We start from the raw sequence: 25,158 nt of genomic DNA, 5'->3' as shown, positions 1-25,158 counted from the left end.
TCTTTTAGCTGTTGGATCATGTATTATCCAAAACAAGAAACACTAGAAGACAGTGTGAAGCTCTTGTTTAGTTTGACTTCCTAATTATATAACTCATAAAGCTGTTAAAACAATAGATATATGGATTCAGTAGGAAAACTTAATAATCACATTTGTACATTCTTGGGTATGTAGGTGTGTACTGCATTATTCACATAATATGTTTGCATTTCAGCAAGGTATTAAACTGTATACTAAATGTATTTATGAATAAAATTGAGACATATAGTACTGTTAAAATATATGTGATAATATGAATATGTAAAATTATGGAACCAATTTTTAAATGATAATGTAAATTAAATGACCGTTAGTAAATAATGACTACTGTAGTGACAGGCAATATGCTAATACCTTATACACCTTGTCTTAGATAATCCTCTGACATGTGCTGTGAGGAAGGTACTATCATTATCCATATTTCACAAATGAGGAAGTCTTCAAGATCACCTATGCAGTAAACAATGGGTCCAGAATTTAAACCCACTTTGATTCCAAGGCCTTTGCTCATAAGCAATAGGCTGTGGTATTACTAAGAAGGCATTAATCAACAAATTGGTGTCACAGTAAAATACCTTACTCTTTTTTCTAGCCCTGCCATATTGTACATTTAAGCAGTGACATAGCATGATAATCAGGTTAATGAATAATACACAACTTCAGCAGCTTACAAATACATAACCCCTAAATGATTAGCAGTTTTCTCTTGCAAGAGGCAGCCAACAATATGGAACAGGGAAAGAGAGGCATCCCTTTGGCTCTGTTTATACACACAGATAAACAAAATACAATTTAATTGAGCAATATGTTTAAAAACATCAAGTCCACTTACACAGAATGAAGAATTAACCCAAGGAAGAACAGGTGTTTCTCAACCTACAGCCAAATGAGATGGGATTTTTCTTATTTTTAATGAAAGATGTAATATTGTGGGGTATGTACTAAATAGCATTTTGAAGGATCTACCCAGACAGCTATTAATAAATCAACCATACATCCTAAAAGCATCTGAGTTATTAGTGCTCTTAAAATATTTAAAGTATTATCAAAGGGTCCTCCTCACATTTGTTTTTCACCTGAAAGTTGACTAAACCTTTAGTTATTTACTTTAATATGTTCATAAACCATAATTTATGTCATTCATTAAATGTTAATTTTTAAAAATAAATTTGAGTGGGATATTAAGTTCATGTTAAATACAGCTTGATTTAGGTTATCACCAAAATCATCTATACTATAATTACAAGACAAATTTTAATGACTGACTTATGTGAACCCCGTAACTTTTTATATACACAGAAAGAAGTGGCATTTTGTGATACTTATTGGTTAAGTATAAATTTCAAGGAGAAAGAGAAACATTACTTTAAAATCAAGCAAACATATTACTTATGGAAGAAGAGACACAGAGATCATATTGAAAAATAGATCTTTACCTCTCCATAGTTGTGCCATAAACTTTGTAAGGCGTAAGTCTTGGAAGCCATCCTAATTCTTTCAGATTACCAGGGTATTTGTTTGTTACATATAAATTGTAATATGACAAAAACTACTGACATAAAATTGATAGGAGCAGCTGCATTCTGCAATTTAAATATACTTTGTGGAGTGAAAGATGATTAATTATTGTTTTTTTCCTTTTATGGAGGTGACAGTTTGGTGGTGGCAGTCCACTTAGTTCTGAATATATTTCTAAATGTCTATAGTCCCGTCAACCTGGAGGACCACCCAGAACCTAGGATATTTGCCACAGATATTTTCTTGGAGTCATCTTTTATCAGGGGAAGATGAGACTAAATGAAAGTCAAATGTTATAAAGACTGGATTTTTTAAAACCTTATAAAAATACAACTAAGAGCTATTCATAAAATGTTTCTGTTCAAAATATAAAGGTGCATTGTGCAGATATAGAATATGTATATGACTTTGGCCTGTGCACTTTAATCTTTTGTTCTATTTATTTATCTATCTATCTAAACTCAGCAATTTTGAAATTAATCCATTCTGTACCCATGTGATATTTCTTTAATCTGTAGGCAAAGTAAGCTATTGGCATTCTTCTCAAGTCTTTGTATTAATGTCTTAAATGGAGCTTTTCAGTCTCCAGTGAGTTATGAAGTACTTACTGAGTGGGAGAGAATGTCATATCTTTTATCAGTTCATCACTATTCTATTTACATCTCTAGAGATTTTGGTATAAATCAGGAAGTTCACTTACCTGTTGTAAAACTAAGAAGAAAAACACTTTCCCCTAAGGCCTCACCCTTTTCATGCCCTTGCAAGCTGAATGTGTATGTTGGGAATCTGGGGAATTTAGGGTGGAAGGAGAGAGAGAATAAGGAAGAGGTGGGACAGAATTTACAATTCCGTAAGAAAGATATATAAGTACCTTAATTACATGGAAATACAAACAAGGCACACTAGAACACACAGTATGTAATAAACATGTGAAGCTCTTACTTAGTTTGACTTTCTAACAATATAACTCATAAAATTAAGTTGTTAAAAAGCAGACTTATCTCTAATTATTTGCTTATTTGTTTAAGTAAAATAGTACTACGAAAACTTTTAACTATTTTCTATTGGAGGTGAGGTGGAAATGGGAGTAGGGGAAGTGAATCTTGACTGTATAGAAGGGGAGATGGTAGGTCTTTCACATAGTCATGGAGTTTGGTGCCTAAGTCACACTAACTGAGGCACCTTGTTTGCAGCACAGCGATGATAAATGGGCTCTGGTAGTATTAATACAAGAACACTGGATGCACTGACAGAAGAAATGATTTTAAAGCCTAGGTTTTTCAATCAGCCGTTTCATCCTGAAAGACAGTTCAGCTTCTTTGCCTTTCAATTATTTTAAAATGACCAAATTAACCTAAACAGTTTTTGACTTCCTTTTTGGCTCTCAAATGTTTGAAGTTGATGTCGCATAGGTTAGCGTTTGCATTGTTCTCCTTCCTTTTAGAAACACTTCATGAAAGTATTCATTTTCATCAGTTTTATATGGAGGAATATTTGGCATTTATAGTTTTCTTTTCTCAGAGGTTATTATTTACAGTTAAAAAGTCTGACCAGTGATAGAACATTAAAAAAAGTTTTAAAGACAATTCTGTGTAAATTTCTTAATTCTCTCTTTTTTTGGTAAAATTATTATATAATTCTACAGAGTACTTCAGCCCATAGACCCTCAAATTACCATGCCAAATCTAAGAAGCTAGTAGACCCTGTCAGAAAGTTTCCCATTATGGTCCCATTTAGAGTGAGTTTCCCCGACTTAGCAAGCATTAGATGTGATACAGTATTTTTGTATACCTAACAACCATGATTTCCATGACTGTGTGAGTTGGAATCCAAACAAAGATGAGGAGACTGTGCTGCTATTAGTCATAAATATGTGCAGTTCGCCCTCCTATGTGGAGAACTTACTGGTATTTGTACATCTTGCTTCACAGCTTTGATTCTTTTTCACCAAATAGGGTTAAACCACCTACTATTGTTGTTTTGAAGAAGATACTAGATTGTAAGCTACTTAGGAGGAAGGAACATTGCTTTTTTATTTGCAGTCTATATCATTTCATGTTAACCACCTCTGGGCACTTAAATGTTATAAATTGAATTCTTCATTATTTAGTATCTACCCTCTCCCATTGATCTAGAAATCTCCAATCAGTTGGAATTTGGTGAACAATTTATTGGTAAAAAAAAAAAAATTCATTATAAGGAATAAAAATTTCCAGTCCTGCTGAATGTGCCCCTGAGATTTCAAGAGAACCAAGCAAGAGATTTGATTTCCCCACATGGCCCTTTAAATAATGGTGACTCCTAAGCCTAAACACATACACATACACACACACAGACACACACACACACACACACACATATACAGAGAGTGAGAGAAATCCCAGCACTTTGGGAGGCTGAAGTGGACAGATCACCTGAGGTCAGAAGTTCAAGACCAGTCTGGCCAACATGGTGAAACCCCGTCTCTACTAAAAATACAAAAAATTAGCTGGGTGTGGTAATGGGCACCTGTAATCCCAGCTACTTGGGAGGCTGAGGCAGGAGAATCACTTGAACCTGGGAGGCGGAGGTTGCAGTGAGCCAAGATCATGCCACTGGACTCTAGCCTGGGCAACAACAGTGAAACGCCATCTCAAAAAAAAAAAAAAAAAAAAAAAAAAAACAGAGAGAGAGAGAGAAACACAGAGACAGAGAGAGACAGAGAGAGGGAAAGGAGGGGGAGGAACGGGTGCTTTTCTTTCTTAAATCTCGTGGGGAAAAGCCTTCAAAAATGGATAGTCTTGGAGTCTGGATATAGATGCAATCCATTCACTGATACCCTCTTAAAGGGAAAAATGCACAGAGCTAACCTGATCTTGGGATGGGGGTGGTCAGCAACCAGTGAAGCATCATTCTGGTGATGTACAATATAAACATATCCTGGGAGTGGAAGGTGCCTAGAGTAGATGGGAGCACAGGAGCCTGGAAGACAGGGGCAGGAGAGGTGATGCCTTCTTTCCCTCCTGAGCACACAGAGGCTCTTCCATACAAGAATACAATAATGCTTGTTAAATGGTAAACAACAGGTGTATCTTATCTGAATTTACACTTCAGATAACAGAAAACTCAATTATTTTTCTTTCTTTGAGAAAGATTTTCAAATATAATTATTTAGGTTTGGAATAAAATAATTTATTACTTTCCTTAAGTCTCATTAAAAATTTTGTACTGCCTCTGACTAAAGGAGAGAGAGACACAAAAAACCCTTCCAAAAGTCAGTGAATCCAGGAGCTGGTTTTTTGAAAAGATTAACAAAATAGATGGACCACTAGCCAGACTAATAAAGAACAAAAGAGAGAAGAATCAAATAGGCACAATAAAAATGATAAAGGGGAGATCACCACTGATCCCACAGAAATACAAACTACCATCAGAGAATACTGTAAATACCACTATGCAAATAAACTAGAAGATCTAAAAGAAATGGATAAATTCCTGGGCACTTACACCCTCCCAAGACTAAACCAGAAGGGTTGAGTCCCTGAATAGATCAATAACAAGTTTTGAAACTGAGGCAGTAATTAATAGCCTACCAACCAAAAAAAGACCAGGATCAGTCTGATTCATAGCCAAATTCTACCAGAGATACAAGGAGGAGCTGATACCATTCCTTCTGAAACTACTCCAAACAATAGAAAAAGAGGACTCCTCCCTAACCCATTTTATGAGGCCAGCATCATCCTGATACAAAAACCTGGCAGAGACACAACAAAAAAAGAAAATTTCAGGCCAATATCCCTGATGAATATCGATGCGAAAATCCTCAATAAAATGCTGGCAAACTGAATCCAGCAGCATATCAAAAAGCTTATCCACCACGGTCAAGTCAGCTTCATCCTTGGGATGCGAGGCTGGTTCAACATACACAAATCAATAAACATAATCAATCACATAAACAGAACCAATGACAAAAACCACATGATTATCACAATAGATGCAGAGAAGGCCTTTGACAAAATTCACCCCTTCATGCTAAAAACTCTCAATAAAGTAGGTATTGATGGAACATATTTCAAAATAATAGGAGCTGTTTATGACAAACCCACAGCCAATATCATACTGAATGGGCAAAAGCTGGAAGCATTCCCTTTGAAAGCTGGCACAAGTCAAGGATGCCCTCTCTCACCCCTCCTATTCAACATAATAATGGAATTTCTGGCCAGGGCAATCAGGCAAGAGAAGGAAATAAAGGGTATTCAAATAGGAAGAGAGGAAGTCGAATTGTCTCTGTTTGCAGATGACATGATTCTATATTTAGAAAACCCCATCGACTTAGCCCCAAATCTCCTTAAGCTGATAAGCAACTTCAGCAAAGTCTCAGAATACAAAATCAATGTGCAAAAATCACAAGCATTCCTATACACCAATAATAGACAAACAGAGAGCCAAATCATGAGTGAACTCCTATTCACAATTGCTACAAAGAGAATAAAATACCTAGGAATACAATTTACAAGGAATATGAAGGACCTCTGCAAGGAGAACTACAAACCACTGCTGAAGGAAATAAGAAAGGACACAAACAAATGGAAAAACATTCTATGTTCATGGATAGGAAGAATTAATATCATGAAAGTGGCTATACTGCCCAAAGTAATTTGTAGATTCAATGCTATCCCCATCAAGTTACCATTGACTTTCTTCACAGAAATAGAAAAAACTACTTTAAATTTCATATGGAACAAAAAGAAAAAATAGCCCATATAGCAAAGACAATCCTAAGCAAAAAGAACAAAGCTGGAGGCATCATGCTACCTGACTTCAAACTATACTCCAAGGCTACAGTAATCAAAACAGCATGGTACTGTTACCAAAACATATATATATATACATATATGTGTATACATACACACATATATATGTATACATACACACATATATGTATACATACACACATATATATGTATACATACACATATATATGTATACATATACATATATATACACACATATACATATATATGAACAGAACAGAGGCCTCAGAAATAATGCCACACATCTAGAACCATCTGATCTTTGACAAACCTGACACAAACAAGCAAAGAGGAGCAGGTACCATTCCTTCTGGAACTATTGCAAACAACAGAAAAAGAGGGACTCCTCCATAACTCATTTTATGAGGCCAGCATCATCCTGATACAAAAATCTGGCCGAGACACAACAAAAAAAGAAAATTTCAGGCCAATATCCCTGACGAACATCGATGCGAAAATCCTCAATAAAATACTGGCAATGGGGAAAGGATTCCCTGTTTAATAAATGTGTTGTGAAAACTGGCTAGCCGTATGTAGAAAACTGAAACTGGACCTCTTCCTTACAACTTATTCAAAAAGTTCACTCAAGATGGATTAAAGACTTAAACATAAGACCTAAAACCATAAAAACCATGGAAGAAAATCTAGGCAATACCATTCAGGACATAGGCATGGGCAAAGACTTCATGACTAAAACACCAAAAGCAATGGGAACCAACGCCAAAATTGACAAATGGGATCTAATTAAAGAGCTTCTGCACACAAAAGAAACTATCATCAGAGTGAACAGGCAACCTAAAGAATGGGAGAAAATTTTTGCAATCTATTCATCTGACAAAGGGCTAATATCCAGAATCTACAAGGAACTTAGAACAAATTTACAAGAAAAAAAAACCCATCCAAAAGTGGGCAAAGAATATGAACAGACACTTCTGAAAAGAAGACATTTATGTGGCCCACAGGCATATGAAAAAAAAACTCATCATCACTGGTCATTAGAGAAATGTAAATCAAAATCACAATGAGATACCATCTCATGCCAGTTAGAATGGCAATCATTAAAAAGTTAGGAAACAGATGCTGGAGAGGATGTGGAGAAATAGGAACGCTTTTACACTGTTGGTAGGAGTGTAAGTTAGTTCAACCATTGTAGAAGACAGTGTGGAGATTCTTCAAGGATCTAGAACCAGAAATACCATTTGACCCAGCAATCCCATTATTGAGTACATACCCAAAGATTATAAATCATTCTACTATAAAGACACATGCACACGTATGTTTATTGCAGCACTGTTCACAATAGCAAAGACTTGGAATCAACCCAAATGCCCATCAATGATAGACTGGATAAAGAAAATGTGGGCTGGGCGTGGTGGCTCACACCTGTAATCCCAGCACTTTGGGAGGCTGAGGCGGGTGCATCATGTGGTCAGGAGTTCAAGACCATCCTGGCTAACACAGTGAAACCCTGCCTCTACTAAAAATACAAAAATATAATTAGCCGGGCATGATGGTGGGCGCCTGTAGTCCCAGCTACTCGGGAGGCTGAGGCAGGAGAATGACGTGAACCTAGGAGGCGGAGCTTGCAGTGAGCCGAGATCGCACCACTGCACTCCAGAGTGGGGAAGAGAGCAAGACTCTGTCTCAAAAAAAAAAAAAAAAAAAAAAAAGGCACATATACACCATGGAATACCATGTAGCCATAAAAAAAGATGAGTTCATGTCCTTTGCAGGGACATCGACGAAGCTGGAAACCATCATTCTCAGCAAACTAACACAGGGACGGAAAAACAAACACCGCATGTTCTCACTCGTAAGTGGGAGTTGAACAGTGAGAACACATGGACAGAGGGAGGGAAACATCACACACTGGGACCTGTCAGGGGGTGGGGGGCTAGGGGAGGGATAGCATTGAGAGAAATACCTAATGTAGATGACTTGTTGATGGGTGCAGCAAACCACCATGGAACGTGTATACCTATGTATCAAACCTGCATGTTCTGCACATGTATCCCAGAACTTAAAGTATAATAATAAATAATAATAATAATAATAATAAAGTTTGTTCTACCTCATGTAGCACCATAGATTTTAATTGACTTTCACAATACCACACAATTGAGCTAAATATTGAGATAACTTTCTCCTCATTACCACCCCCATCCAAACAATGCATGATTCAGAATATTTTAAGATTCTCAAAACTAGTTCCTGCTATACTCATTTTGAGTCCTGATGAATTCCAGCCAAAAGCAAATGCCAAGTTTTTCCCTGTTTTTCCTTTCATTAATGTGTTACTAAATTCACTACCTTGTCAAATATCAGATGATATTCATTTTATAATAACAAAAATATATTTTCTCCGTGTGATTTAAATGGATGTTGCCTCAGTGTTTGTAAGTCTCTGGTATGTAAAATTTACGGCCATCTTGGCTTATAACATTGGCCCTTGATCCTTTTCACTTCCTCCCTAGATTTATTTGTCCTTTGCTGTTTTAACAACCGTGATGCAATCCACTGGCTTTGCTCTATTGAAATTTCCATATGTTTTCATTACTGTGTGCTAACACAGGATTTAACTTAAGATGTTAAGTAGCTTCAAATGGAAGAGTAAACTTGACTATCTAATAACGAACAGAACCATCTCTTAGATGACTTTAAATGCTTCAACTATCTTTCCTAAGTCCATTTATCTCCTCCTCTTCCTCCTTTAGGTAAACTAGGAGAAAAACAATATAGGCAAAACAGTGATAATAGTCAAAAAGTTTACATTTTGTGGAAGAACATAAAGGGATCTTTCAGTTACGGTTAATCTTTTCCTGATTCTGATCCCTGTGCTCTCTCTTGCATTGGGGCTTTTAATTATGCTCTTCCCTCTTGCATTTTCCCCTCTCAATTTCCACAATTGGTGGTGTACCTGCTCTCTTCATGGGGAAGAGTAATGACGAGAAACATCTGAGTTGCCAGATCTAAGGCTCACTTCTGTGCAATGTTTATATTTACTGGGCATTATGGTAAGTGCAGGAGGAAAAAAAGAGAACAAGAAAAACCACACAGCTCTCTCCACCACTCCCCCCACACATAAAGCTAATATTCCCGTGGGAGACATGGACCACTAAACAGACTACTGTAGTACAGTTGGTAAGAACCAAGATAGAGACGGGGGTATGATGTAAAAAGGAGAGACATCTATATAGGGAGGGAGGTAGTAGAAACTGAAGAAGGCTTCCTGGAGGAGGCGATAGCTGAGCTAAGTTTATAGGATGATTACATGTGGTTAGGAAAGTGGGGGGTTCCTGTGATTTGCATGGAATGCCTTGACCAGAGGCATACTGGCAAGAAACAACTTGATGAGTGGAATAGAGTATGGGTTGTCTTGGTTTTTTCAGCATGAAATAGAAGCTAGCTTCTAGCTTTACAAGTTGTATCCTTCACTCACTGAAGCAGAATGAACAGAACTAAGGCCAATCCTTTTTCTAACCACCCAAGATCTTAAATCCAAATTCTACAGATGAAATTCACCAATTGTCACCAACTGCAGACAAATAATACGTTTGTGTTTTATTATGACATCTGCAATAGTTTTTCTTATTTTTGGCCAAGAGCTTGTGGGTTTGGCTGGATTCAGGGTATCTGTTTGCTGTATTTTCTGAGCTCCTCTCATGTTTTTCTTACCCTCACTTTTCTGAAGCCATGCTAAGGATAGTGTTTTTGTAAAATTTCTGTTTAGATTTCTCAGTGCTCATCCGATCTTTAAAAGAGCCAAGTTTCATTTATTATGTATTTAAGATATCTTCAAATACAAATGAGGATGTGTCAGTGTCTAATTGGATTACAGACTTATCCTTAGAAAGTATAATGTAGCTTTTGGAGAATAGGCAATATAGATACATTTAGCTGAATAATTAATTAAACAACTACATAATTAAAACTATGAAATGAATAGATTCTCTACAAGAATCTGCAGTGTAGTAAAATAATGAATGTACGGCCTGAAGCCAATCAAGTTGGATTCATTTAAATATGCTGCTTCTATCGTGTACTGGAAGCAAGAAAATGTGTGAAGATAATCACAGATTAGCTTCCTCTGGAGAAACATAAACGATAACCTGGTGAAATAAATGTTTGAGCTTTTTGATTATCCCCTGGACCCTGAATCTGTATTTCCAAAATTTCTTGTCCAGTCAACCCACTGATATTCCTAGCATACCTTTGTTTACAGAAACAGCAAAGAGAAGGCCATCCCTATGATATCTCTTTGATTTATCTTTTCTGCCCCAAGGTTACTTGAGCAACAGTCTTTTCTATCTGTGTTGGCTTTGTTGAACATTTCCTTGGCATCCTTACTTTGGATAATTTAGAACTGCAGCAGTTTGGCTTTCACAATTACTGAATCCCATGAAAAAGCAGGTGACATGCTACCTTGTTAAATGTCCCTATTACAATCTGGGAGAAACAATATAGAAATTTGAGTTGTGCTGCAATTTCAAAGGAAAGAAAAATCTGCCATTTACTTTCCTTCTATGTGTTCATCTCAAGGGGTGGACCTCAAGGGGAATGTGTCAATCAAGATCTGGACTAGTTTAGAACTTTACTCACATTGTCATCACAATACAATGATATGGTCCAAAATATCTCAACTACATTTTTTTGATATAATCGGTCACATGATATTTTTAGCAATTGTATGGCAAAAGCAGTAAAAAAATGAAGATGAGAATACACACAGGGCTCTCTTTAAAAAGAACTTATAATAAGTATTACATAGTTATTGAGATAAGCCTATTGTATGGATAGCAAGCCATCTCCTGCATGAATAAATACTTGCCACCAGTGGAGAGCCAGAGATGAAAGTCATTCACACAGTTATTTGCTTATTTCCACAGCTGGAGTGTGTGTGAGCAGAGCGTGTATGCTATAGAGAAGAATCTTTTTTTTAAAAGTTGACAAAACATTCATCTTTTGTGGCGCATTGTTCAATATTCGATACATGAGTACCATGCCTTTCTTTTATGTGTGATAACAAAACCTCCCCACCATCAGACCATCAAGAATTTTGAGTTGAGAACATTTTATTTGCTCTTTTTGTAACCAGTGCAACAAATTTGCATGGTATTTAAAGTTCAGACCCAATTTCTTTATTTAAAAAATAATACTCTGTTATACTGTATTTTATGATACATAGGAGGTATTCTTGCATCAGACATGATAGGTGTTTAATAAGCAACACTGCTGGGTCAAACTGGGTTGCAAAGTAAATTCCATTATATCTACATTGAGATAATGATAAAGATACGCAATTTAGTACTAATGTTTGGAGTATGAGTCTCAAAAGATCAGAACACATAACATAAAAGTTAAATAGGCAACATCACTGGCAATTTTTTGTATGATTAAATTGCGTGGTTTTTAAATTGTTACAAGTATTTTCTTTATAAATAGCAGCATTCCTAGAGAGTCCTTGGATGATGTGTACCTGGTAGTTACAGGAGAGTTCTGGAGTTCATTAATCAAACCACCCTTGATTTCTGTTTAATCTATTTCAACAAAGGTTTATATTCAGAGTGCATTGAAGAATATTAGAATGGAAACAATAAGGCCAGGCGTGGTGGCTTGCACCTGTAATCTCAGCATTTTGAGAGACAGAAATGGGCGGATAGCTTGAGCCCAGGAGTTTGGAGTTTAAGACCAGCCTGGGTAACAGTGGTGAAACCCTGTCTTTACAAAAAAAAAAAAGAAAAAGAAAAAAAAAAAAACTGGCATGCTCCTGTAGTCCCGGCTACTTGGGAGGATGAGACAGGAAGATCACTGAGATCACACTATTAAGCTCCAGCCTTGGTGACAGAATGAGACCCTGTCTCAAAAAAAAAAAAAAAAAAAAGAAAACAATAAACTAAAAATTAGAAGGATTTGTTTTGAGATCAACAAAGGAAGACTTTTATATTTTGTGACATAATTAAAAATACAGTTTTTCTAAAAAATTATTATTGATGTATAAAAGGCAAGCAAAATCCAAGGATTTTTAACCTTGCTTTAGGAGATACAAAAGTTCTGTGTGATCATGAAAAAAAAGAGGTTGAAAAATAGCACTTATACTGACTCTAGATAAACTAAGTAACTAAATATTTATATATGTTGCTAAATAAGAAACAATTTGGCCATTTTAAGGACTGAAGTTTGTCTTACCATAAAATAATGCATGCTTATTCCTAACCATGTTAGATATATTGGGAATTCATGAGATCTCATATTTGGTATATGGACACCATAATAAATTTAGTACATATTTTTTCTCTTCCTATTCCAGAGATACTATAATAGAAGCAGTAATCAAATTCTTATATCTTTGAAACACTGTCACTTTACAAATGACAAACTTTTTATTTTCTTTTATTGATCAGCTGTAAGTTCTTATATTTCAGGCAAAAGAAAGTAAAGATAATGAACTCTAAATATATATTCTATATACAACCAAATTGACAAAATTTAAATATTGTGCTTATATTCAAAAGATAATCTTTGGGAGCATACAGCTCTAGATTTTAAAATGCAGTATTTTCTCTCAACATGCTAGAAATAGTGTAGTTTCTTCTGGCTTCTGTTGGTGCTGTTGAAAAGTAAGCACTCTAATTCTTGGCAGGAGGCATGTACATGTACTAGAAGTTTTGAATCTGGTGGTTGAAGAATGGGATGTTCGAAATCAAAATTTCCATTATGGTACCAATTTTGATAATGATAATGTCCCTAGTGTACCTTTGAGAATGGATGATTGCAGAGGAAAGGATGAATAGATCCTCATTTCAGTGTTCAAAAAGATATATTTTTACCCAAGTAGTGAATGAAATATGGTGTTCTTACAGACCCTAAAATTTTGAAAAGAATTTTTCCCTGTACATTGAGAAGATCTAGCCAACATACCATGTTCAGTATTATTTACAGCCTTCTGCTTCAATATCAACTAATGTTTTTAATTAGCTTTATTGTAAACTGAAGCCAGCTAATCATAGATTCTTGACTGGTGACTGACTTGATATTTTGTTGCCCACTAAGCTTTGGTGTGTAAGTGTGACATAGGCATTCATTGCTGAAGAGCAATGGAAATGAAATTCTCCCCTGATGACTTGAAAGTGTGGTATGAGTACTGGCTTCACTAATAAGTATCAAATGTTATCATAATATCTAATCCTATACGCTTTTTCTGAAGTTTTTTAAAATTGTGGTTCCATGACCTTGTTCCTTTCCCCTCCATCCTAAATACAGTTTCTTCACAGTCTCTCTGCCTTGCTTCTGATAATACATGGTTTCAGAAAAGTGTGTTATTGACTCATTGGCACTAAAGTATGCTTGGTATTTGAATTTTAACAGATTTTAAGACAAAAGAGTGAACCTTTCTGACACGTAAGAAATAACATTTAGTAAGACCTTTTGTAACTCCTAAAATAATATATCAGTTTGTGACCTGCTATGTAAATAGGTAAAGTTGACTAAAAGTGATCAGAAGAAATTCAGAAATATATTTGTTCAAAGTGTATATTATGTGTACATACTTATGCTTTAATGTATGTTTGTAGACACATACACTTTATAAAACTTTAGAAGAAGAGAAGAATCAATAGGTAGTAAACTAGAAAGCCACAGTAGCCACATTTATGATTTGGAGTTTGATGTATAATTTTTTTTAATTTAACAAAGATTATATGTCTCAGAAGCCACTGAAAAAAATAAGATGTCAAAATAAAATTCTTAGAAATTCAGATACACTAATCAAAATAAAATTCTTAGAAATTCGGATACACTAATGGATTTTGATTTAAAAAAAGACATTTTGGATCAAATGAATAATAAAAATGCTACCTTGATTAATGGTTTTATTAATTGAGCTTCACCTGATATGCATTTGCTTAGAATTTAACTATTATTTTTTCTTTTTTTTTTCCAGTGTTAAAGAACCCAGTATGTAAATTATATAGATTTCCCACATCTGACAATAAGTGGATGCGAATTCGAGAGCAGATGTCAGAGAGCATTCTTTCCTTTCATATTCCTAAGGAATTGATTTCCCTTCACATTAAAGAAGATTTGTGCAGGTAAGAGAAAATAACTATTGTCTCTCATATTAATTATTTTATACCATTTAAAAATTTTTAATTGACAAATTATATATAATCTGTGCAACATTTTGAAATATGTATGCATTGTGAAATAGCTAAACCGAGCCAGTTAACATTTGCCTTACCTCACATACTTATCAATTATTATTTTTTCTCTAGAACATTTTTTCTAAAGGCATAATGATAACATAGAAATCTAGACCTGAACTGTCCCCTATGGTGGCCACTAGTCCCATGTAACTATTGATTACTTGAGATATGACTAGTCCAAAATGAAATGTTCTATCAGTGTAAGATACACACCAGGTCTTTAATTCTTAGCCACGCTTGCAGATGATTTAATAACAAAATGTTAACTTGGATATATTGGGGTTATATAAAATATATTATTAAAGTTAACCTCACCTGCTTTTTTATTTAAACTTTTAAAATATGGCTACTAGAAAATTTAACATTACATATATTACTTTCATCTGTGGTTTGAGCTATATTTCTGTGGATACCTTGGTATCTGGCCAATAATTTGAGCTTTGATCTTGTAATAATTCTTGTGTCTTTTCCTCAACTGCTTATGGTTGCTGTTTCTGGAAGTAATTCCTATTTGACTCTCCTTTGGACTTCTCATTTGTAGCGAGACTTTCAGAAATTTATTAGTCTAAAAACTACTGGAGATGACTGAATAAAACATGCCATGCTAATGGACAGTATTGTACAACAAAATTAAATCAGTTGCTATAATAAGGTAGAAGGATTTCAAAGCTGATTGGTTGATAAGAGTATCTCTGGACCATGACTAATCAATTTGTTTCTCTGCCTTTTAAACAAACCTGTAATAACATTAAAAATGCTGAATGCTACCTTATATAAAATACTGTTAAGGTTCTAAATCTCATTAAATTAGCAACTTTTAAAGCATTAACACTTTTTAATTGCTGAAATCTACAGCAGAGTGTGAAATTTCTAGCAATTGGGTTCCTGCCTTATGCTCACATTAGTACACATAGTTATTTAATAGTATTTTACTCTTTTGGTCAACTCTGAAGCCCGTAGGGATTCCATATTGACCTAAGCCAGTGAGGACACCATAGACAGGGCAGGTAAAATTGGCAACTATTAACAAAATTGGTTAGAGGAGGCATGACTGCAGAAATATGAAAACAGAACCCCAATTTCAGGGAAATTAGACAGGAAACTGGATTATTAAAATATGATCTGCATCTAGGGAAATAAAGACTAAAAATGAGACAGAAAGGTGAATATTTGAGAGTAGCAGAGTGAGGATAATAAAGCCAGAGAAATCAGACAACATGTATGGACTCAGGCAAAGAGAAGCTATGACATGTTCAGGAATCTAAGCACACTACGTAAGAGCCAACTGCAAGAAGAAGTTAAGAAGCCAAGTTATCCTGAAGTGGGTTTTCAACATTATCCCTACCTAATACTATTAGGCAATAGACACGGTAATGTAGGCAATAGACGAAACACATTACCTGGAAGGATAAAGCAAGCTTATGTATTACAGTAGAAGCACAAGGAATTTGGATTTTGGAAGTCATATAAGAGTCATTATGCTCAACATGGTTGCTTTCTAGACCAGTGGACACCAAGAACCACTCTTACTAGAGCCATGTAATGATCACCGTTTTATCCTGAAGGGTTGAAGACAGTAGCTAGTCCTCACAGGAGTTATGTAGAATAAGGAAAGACTCTCAGTAGACAAGCATGAGATTCCAGGCAGGACCTGAGAAACACAGAAGAGGAGTTGCCAGATGAAGCAGACTTAATAATTTAGGACTAGGTCTTACCCTTTAAATGGCTCCAGAATAGCTATATCTAGCGTAACCAAAACTAGATTTCTAATTACAGTTAACAATGATTTATTCTATAATTCCAAATACTTAGAAGAATTGTGATGTTCACCACACAAAGAAAAGATGAATTTTTGAGGTGATGAATATCCCAGTTACTGTGACTTACACATCATATACAAGTATCAAAATATCACATGTACCCCCAAAATATATACAACTATGATATAGCAATAAAAAATAAGATAAATGAAATAAAATGTCTGTGAAGACATAGACAATATAAAATAATGACATGTTGGCCGGGCGCGGTGGCTCACGCCTGTAATCCCAGCACTTTGGGAGGCCAAGGCAGGTGGATCACAAGGTCAGGAGATCGAGACCATCCTGGCTAACACAGTGAAACTTCATCTGTACTAAAAATACAAAAACAAAATTATCCAGGCATGGTGGTGGGTGACTGTAGTCCCAGCTACTCGGGAGGCTGAGGTGGAAGAATGGTGTGAACCTGGGAGGCGGAGCTTGCAGTGAGGTGAGATCACGCCACTGCACTCCAGCCTCGGCGACAGAGCGAGACTCCGTCTCAAAAAAATAAATAAATAATGACATGTCATAAAACACTGAAATTCATCAATATATATTCATTAACATAATATATTATTATACTATATATAGTATTTAACATAATAACTAATTTTAGCCTAATATTTTTGGGTTGAAAATCTTAGTTGATGGATCATTAACACCACTTCATTTAAAAATTCAACAAGCTAGGAAACGAAAGAGTAAAGATAAAGACTCCGTCTTGTGCCCCTATCTTGGGTCTTCAGTTTAGAAACCTCTTAAAGGATGAGCCGCTGTCTTTCTACTGCTTGTCTGCTACTTTTGAGTCCTTCACGGTGCTATCTTCAAAGTCCACCTCTATTTTCACTAATACTCCTCTGTCTCCATTCATTGATAGCAAATCAAGGGAGAAAGAATGAGTAGGGATTTGGGAGAAAGAAACTAATAAACTGTTGAATTTTTGTAGGCATAGCCACTGTCATTACTGTTGTTGTTATTTTAACACATCAAAGTATTATCCACCTACCCTCTTCTCTTTATGGCTTTCTCTGTATCTCTTTTGTTGTTTCCATATGCTTCCCAGCAAAACATTTGCTAACACATGGAAGGGGCTGGTGGGCACTTTTGGGAAAGACAAATAAACACTGCCTCCCAATATGAAGTTCCATTGCCAGAGATAAAATTAGAAACTGGAATTGTTCAAAGAAGAAAATTACATTTTAATTCTACAAAAACAAAAGATATAAAAGCCTGATAGATTCCAAAAATTCACCAGGGTCTATGATGACCAGGCTGTATAGTTTTGGCTTTCTCCAATACGTTTTCTGTATAAATCTATCATTAGAATTTATTTAAAAATTCAACAATTAATGTTTAACATTTTATAACAAAAAGGAGATTTTTAAAATTCATCCTGGAGACTCAAAGGGGAAATGGGAAAAGCTTGTAGGAAAATTGGCCAGCTGTCTCAGTAGAGTGTAAGAAGATACAGTTATTGTAAAACAGAATAAGAAATCTATACAAAGAGAACCATCTAAAGAAAAAAGGTCATGAAGAAAAGCGTAATGCACTAAATAATGAAATTTTAAAATGCAGTGGCCACATTAAATCCACAGAGCCAGCAGAAAAAGATTTAACACTAAGAAATCATGTCTGTAATGTGGAAGACAAACACGATACGCTCTTCCTAAATGCTAAAGAAGGGTGTAAAAAAGTTCAAATGGATGAGAGAAAAGATGTTAGATGTGCAGGACAAAGAGCTGGACATTGCTAAATAATTTTAAGTGTTCTTGGGGGAAGAACAGTTAGTGCAAAACCTTGATAAAAAGCATTAAAAAGATTACTGAGTCTACAGTTTTGTTTTTTCTTTTACATGCTAAAATCAGGCTACCATTATACTTCCCTGTAGAACCCAATGGAACAGTATCTACTGATTTCTGAGAGAAAAAGGCAGTGGCTTTACATTATTATATAGGGTTAGGTTATAAATTTTTTATGGATGAAGCCGATGTACTTACATATGCAAGAGCTCAGAAACCATTACACACCAAACATTCTTGAAAATCCTACTTGAAGATATATCCTATCCAACTGAGAAAATAGTTTAAGAATTACATTTGTAATATAATATAAAAATTAAATTATATTATGATATAAAATTAATATACTATAATATAAGAATTAAATTAGGCATGTTAAGAATGGGAAATTGTCCTGTAAAAGAACCTGAAGCATTCTTCTTGGTGTAATCTCCAGGGCAAAGGTTTGCTCTGAAGTTTTTTTCTCAGCTGCTCTTCCACTATCTCTACTCAGATCCCAGAAAGTGTTTTATTTGTACCAACTTCCCTCCCAGTCTCACAGTTCAGATAGACTCTTACCTTGTTTAATGAAAATGACAGGTGCTTTAGTACCATTATGTTTCAATAGTTGCAAAGAGTGCAAACCATTCATTTATATGCTTGGAAATCCAAACTGGAAGAACCACTAAGCAAAAATTTTGCTTGTTTTTTTCTCCATAAAGACAGAAGTAGTGCCTGAGAAACTTTATGTTACAGTCATTTACATTGCTAAAGACACAAAATAACTATTTTCTGAAATTTTAACATAAATATTATCTAAATTGTGACTTTTTTGGTGAAGAGCAGTAAACCAATGAGTAGCAGATACGAACTGTGTCTAAGTCCCTTTCATATATTGTTCTGTATAGGACCTGTGGGAATACACATACACACACACACACATATACAGACACACACATGCATACCTGAGAGATATTGTGCACTCAGTTTCAGACCACATTCATCAATGATAGCCACTGTCATCAATGATCTTAGCTAGATCTTCTGGATAACTTGCTGCAGATCCTCCATCAGCGCTTGCTGCTTCACCTTGTACTTTTATGTTATGAGGAGGGCTTCTTTCCTTAAACTTCATGAACCAATGTCTGTCAGCTTCAAATTTTCTTCTTTGGCTTACTCACCTCTCTCAGCCTTTATAGAATTGAAGAGAGTTAGGACTTTGCTCTGGATTAGAATTTGGCTTAAGGGAATGTTGTGGCTGGTTTGATCTTCTATCCAGAAAACTCAAAACTTTCTCCACATCAGCAATAAAGCTGTTTTGCTTTCTTATTATTTGTGTATTCACTGGGTAGCAATTTTAATTTCCTTCAAAAACTTTTTCTTTGCATTCACAACTTGGCTGTTTTGCGCAAGAGGCCTAACTTTCAGCCTTTCTTGACTTTTGACATGCCTTCCTCACTTTAATCATTTCTAGCTTTTGATTTAAAGTGAGAGACATGTGGGCCATTGTAGGGTTATAGATTGGCCTAACTTTTATATTTTTGTGTTTCATGGAATAGTGAGGCCCAAGGTGAAGAGGGAGGGAGATGGTGGAATGTCTGATCAGTTGGAACAGTCTGAACACACAACATTTATTGACTAAGTTCACCGTCTTTTAGGTGTGGTTCATGGCACTCCAAAATAATTACAATAGTAATATCAAAGATCACTGATCACAGGTCGCCATGACTGATATACTAGTGAAAACATTGAAAACATTGCAACAGTTCTAAAATGTGACACAGAGACAGGAAGTAAGCACATGCTGTTGGAAAAATGGAGCTGGTAGACCTTCACGAAGGATTGCCACCAATCTTCAATTTGTAAAAACAAACAAAAAAACACAGTATCTGTGAAGAGCAATAAAGCCAAGCACAGTAAAACACAATAAATATATATGTAAAATATATGATTTTTAACAAAAAATTAGTAAATACAATATGAACTCATTCATGCCCTACATGAGGGGTAAGCAAAAACTTTTTCTTAAAGGGCAAGATAGTAAATATTTTTGTCTTTGCAAGGCATGTGATCTCTGTCCTTACTGCTTAGCTCTGCCATTGTAATACAACAGCACTCATCGACAATATTTGCATGATTAATTGTAGCTGTTTCAATAAAACTTTATTGACAAAAGCAGGCCTGTCTTTTTAATTACCAAGATGATGAATTTGTAACCATAGTCAATCCTTGACTTCTATGAAGTCAGGATTTTTAAAATCCTACACTTTTTTTTATAATAACTTGACCCTTTACCTCTTTTTTAAATCCCGATTTGAAACATTTATGTATAAGCTGATGAATAAACAATTGTGAGTTGGTGTGTTGCCATCTCTCTATAGAAGTGTTTAGACAATTATTTGAATATTTTCTTACATAACGGTCTCTACTTTTCCAAGGGAGTGGAAAAGGGAGAATTTAAAAGGCTGCTATGATTGATATCAATTATTTCACCTCACAGATAAAGATTTCTTGAATTTTTACTGTGGATTTACTTGTGAAGGAAAATGGCAAAGGAATAGAATTAAGAAAATGTTATATAGAAACGTCTAAATATATAGTCAAACTATATATTACAAACAAGGTATTATTAGTGGTTTCATAATTTTTTTAAATCAGCGAGAATGAAATCCCACTCATAACATTAAAGTATATTATTAACTTTCACACATCTAAAGTTGGTGTATACCTGAAAGCATAAGTCCGTGTGAGTCTTGTTTGCAGAAATCACGTATATGTGCATTGTTTGCTTATTTGTGTAAAGCATACACATTTGTAAAATTGAGGAGAATGGAGGAAGTTATTCTTTGCAGCCAATCCTGACATTGAGTGGAAATGTTGGCAGGGACATAACGGCGCAGCAACTGCTTTTGCATCACTTGCACATAGTGTCTGTCTTGCCTGCAGCTGCCATCTAAAAACACACTTGCTATTAGTCTCTTAGTCTCACAGTTAGTGTGACATTTGGACTCAACATGAACTGTTTTTATTAAATTTGAGATGGTACATACACAAAGTCTCAGGGTTGTGATAGACTTTAAATCCTTTGGGGGCTCCCTTCGATTGGCTTAAGCATTAACACCTTCTGAATTCAAGTTTGAAACATAGCAGTTTTTGAATTGGCAGTGAAGTGTTCTCATAACACTATACTTTTTTAATATTATGGTTTAGTTCCAAAAAAATTCCCAAGGAGGAAATGTTAGATATCTCTCAAGTTGTTTACTGCTGTGAAGAAAGGCTCATATGGGGGCTTAGTAATTTTCTGATTCTTTGCTCCTGCAGCCACAGTTACAGATATATAAAATGTATATTGAGTTTTTGCCATGAAAATAATACATGCTCACTATGTGAAATAGTAAAAATATAGAAAATTTATAAAAGATAAAAGATAAAATCACTTCAAATGCACACCAAGGAAGGCAATTTTGTTTTTCTTTTCTTTTCTTTTTTTTTATTTCTTTCTTTTTTTTTTTTTTTTGAGGTGGATTTTCACTACTGTTGCCCAGGCTGGAGTGCAATGGTGTGGTCTCGGCTCACCAAAACCTCGCCTCCTGGGTTCAAGTGTTTCTCCTACCTCAATCTCCAAGTAGCTGGAATTACAGGCAAGCGCCACCATGCGCAGATAATTTTGTATTTTTAGTGGAGATGGAGTTTCTCCATGTTGGTCAGGCTGTTCTCGAACTCCCCACCTCAGGTGATCCACCTGCCTCAGCCTCCCAAAGTGCTGGGATTACAGATGTGAGCCACCGCTCCCGGCCTTGTTTTTATTTTCTATGTCTACTGTCATCTTCATGAGCCTTGCTGTGGTAGAGAGAGGTTTGTTTCCTGTGACCATCACTCTCTCTTATCATCCTTAATTTTTCCTGCACATCTGAGTTATATTAGGCATACATCTGTGATTCTTTGTATAATGTTAAATAAAACTGTAGGCTACTAATCAGTTAAAAATATTTTAATTTAATACATTAAAAAGACTAGAAGGAAGTATACTAACATATGAACAATGGTTATTTCTTGGTGATGGATTTAGAGTAGTAATTTGTTTCACAGAAAAATAAAATGAATACACGAACCCTTACAAGTAGCCTAGGCTATTTAGACTTGCCAGTTAGTGGTACCTTGGTTTCTTCTAGTTTAAATAGCTTACTTCCCATCTAAATATCAAAGTCTATTCAAAATTTAGCTTCCCCTCAGGCTTGGTTTAAAAAGTTTGGATGACTCTATCTTTTTAGAAAAATTAGCAGTAATTTAGAATTTTACTTTCCTTCTTCCCTATCCCCCAAAAAATATACACGTAAATGAGGTCGGCTTACTATGTCTTCATAGCATCAGTAACAAAGGGATTCTTGATTCCTTGTAGTATCCTTTGGATGCCTAGGGGTTTCTATTATGGGATGACTGATAATCATGGAGATGCATTAGCTTCATCTGGCTTTTGAGTGATATTCTGGCATCTCTATTGGTACTTCCTTGCATCTGATCTTGAGGTGCCTGCACTTGAGAGTTGCTTGGTCCTGATCATATGCCTCTATCAAAACACTGGCATTTTCAGGACTTCCATAAGCCCTCAATGGGATGTGTATAATCTTTTAGATTTCTTATACACCATTCACCGGCCATGTGGGAAGCAGGGCGGTATTCATCTACCTACCACCTTCCACTATCAGTACCACAAATGGCTTATCTATCATCTTGAATAAGGCACCATTGTCAAAGCCTTATATACTTCATGTATTAATAGTGCTGTATATTCTATATAGGAATCTAAATACTTTATTGAAAATCACACTATGCTTCATTTTATAACTTTATTTTTCCCTGTGTATCACGTATATTCTGACATCCTTCACAAATGGTTCCCTACAATATGATTTGTAATGGTTATATGATGTTCTGTCATAGAACTGCTCCATAAGGGAAATATAAATTGTTGCTTAAATTTATATTATACATCAATATATATTAAACATATTATATAAATAATTTAAATGTAGAAAACCTCATAAATACATATTCATGTACATCTTCAGTATTCTCTAGGTTTAAATACAATAAGTGAAATTACTGAGACAAAGTGTGTATGTATTTTAGGGCCTTGGTTTTATATTTCAGCTTGCCTCTAAAAAGTTTGCATCAATTTTACTTCCATCAATTACATAGGCAAAACTTAAACTCTTATTACTTTTTAAAATTATAGTTTTTGATTACCTGTGTGGTTGAACATTTATCTATATATTTATTACAAATATCCACACAAATACACATAAATGCTTATGTGGAAACTGGGATATTCCTATTTTTCCTTTTGATTTACAAGAGCTACTTGTATATTTAGTATATATTCAGTATATATTTCATGATATATATTTTTCAAATATTATCTCTAATTGTATATTTAAATTTTATTTTTATTATAAAATTACATGTGTATTTTTTCTATTGTACTTAGAAAGTTTAACTTTATTCTGTGATCAGTTCAATATTAAACAGTAAACATGTTAGTTATTTGGAATTTATTAGTTAGCATGTTGTAAAAGTAGATGTCATTTAGTGCATTTTCATTTCTTTCTCACCTCCTTATAATACTGCCAACTTTTTATGTCTCCTCACTATCTTCACCAAAGTAATTAAGAAAATTAAACAGTGACAACAGCAACAAAAGTACTTTTAAAAGAACTGATAGCTTTGGATATTCATTTTTTACATTTAAGTATATGGTCTGCTCAAGACTTCTTTTCTACATACAATGTGCTTTTATAGTTTTGTTCCTATAGATTTTGCATTTTTTTAAAAAAGTAATTGATTTGTATTGATCTTTTAAAAAAATTCTTATGGATTTATCAATTCCACATTTCCTGTTGTCTTAATTTTTTCTTTTTATCTTCATTATCTTTAATCTTTTTTAAAATACAGACTTCCTGCATGGACTGCATGCTGCTTATATTTCTATTCTGTCTGTTTAAATGAAGAAACTGTTTAAAAACTATGTGATAAAAAAAAATTTATGATGAGCAGATCTTAGATCACATACACAAACCTTGACGTGCATGCTTCCATTTTTAGTATTTTTGAAAGTCTTTAATTTTAGTTTTATTCCATCCTTGACCAAATGTTATTCAGAAAATTTTCTTTTTGAAGATGTTAGAAATTTTGCTTTTACCCTTGGTTTAAAATTTTTAAGTATATTCTGTTTTTCTATTTAGTTTTTCTTGAAACATACTGTTTAATTTTTTTTTAGATAGAGTCTCCCTCTGTTGCCCAGGCTGGAGTGTAGTGGTGTGATCTTGGCTCACTGCAACCTCTGCCTCCTGGGTTCAAGCAATTCCCCTGCCTCAGCCTCCCAGGTAGCTGGGATTACAGGTACCCACCACCATGCCCAGCTAATTTTTGTTTTAGTAGAGACAAGGTTTCGTCATGTTGGCCAGGCTGGTCTCAAACTCCTGACCTCAAGTGATCTACCTGCCTTGACCTCCCAAAGTGCTGGGATTACAGGTGTGAGTTACCATGCCTGGCCTAATTTTTTCAAATTTTTCATGAATACATGAAAATGTATTGCATTCTATATCTGAGATGTAAAAAGCTGTAATAACTTTCATTAACTTAAAATTATCGATTATATTTTTAATGTTCTTTCTTCATCTCTTTTTTTGTTACTTATACTGTCAGAAGTTAAAAGGGCTATATGATAAAAATCACGCAATGACAGCTTTATTATTAAATCCAGTGTGCACTCCTTACCCCTCATATTTTTGGCATCCCAGCAGCATTCAACTGCTTCTTGGAAACAATCTTCCATCAGATGCTGTGGCTGCGCATTCTCCTGGTAGTAAGATGACCTCCCTTGCTATGCCTTCTGTGTCTATCCATCCCTTACAGACTGGTGTTTCTTCATGCTTGGTTCTAAGTATCCCAGCTCTCCCGCTCCATTTGCCCTTTGTAATCAGTTGCATCCACTGCCATGGAGCTCATCATTACCTACATGCTGTTG

General features: G+C 35.0%; 1 protein-coding gene across 10 annotated transcripts in view; it reads left to right on the top strand.

Moving 5' to 3' along the window:
* The window catches only part of INPP4B (inositol polyphosphate-4-phosphatase type II B), an 813,511-nt gene that overhangs the window by 584,242 nt on the left and 204,111 nt on the right, over positions 1-25,158 (top strand). For all 10 annotated transcript variants that reach the window (XM_063603916.1, XM_055111865.2, XM_014344746.5 and 7 more), the window contains one exon: positions 14,290-14,437. In XM_063603916.1, the coding sequence (XP_063459986.1) occupies positions 14,290-14,437 (148 nt within the window). The remainder of the gene's footprint in view (positions 1-14,289; positions 14,438-25,158) is intronic.

This window comes from Pan paniscus, chromosome 3, assembly GCF_029289425.2.
Source record: "Pan paniscus chromosome 3, NHGRI_mPanPan1-v2.0_pri, whole genome shotgun sequence".
Lineage (NCBI taxonomy): Eukaryota > Metazoa > Chordata > Mammalia > Primates > Hominidae > Pan > Pan paniscus.
This window is presented reverse-complemented; position numbering and strand designations above follow the sequence as displayed.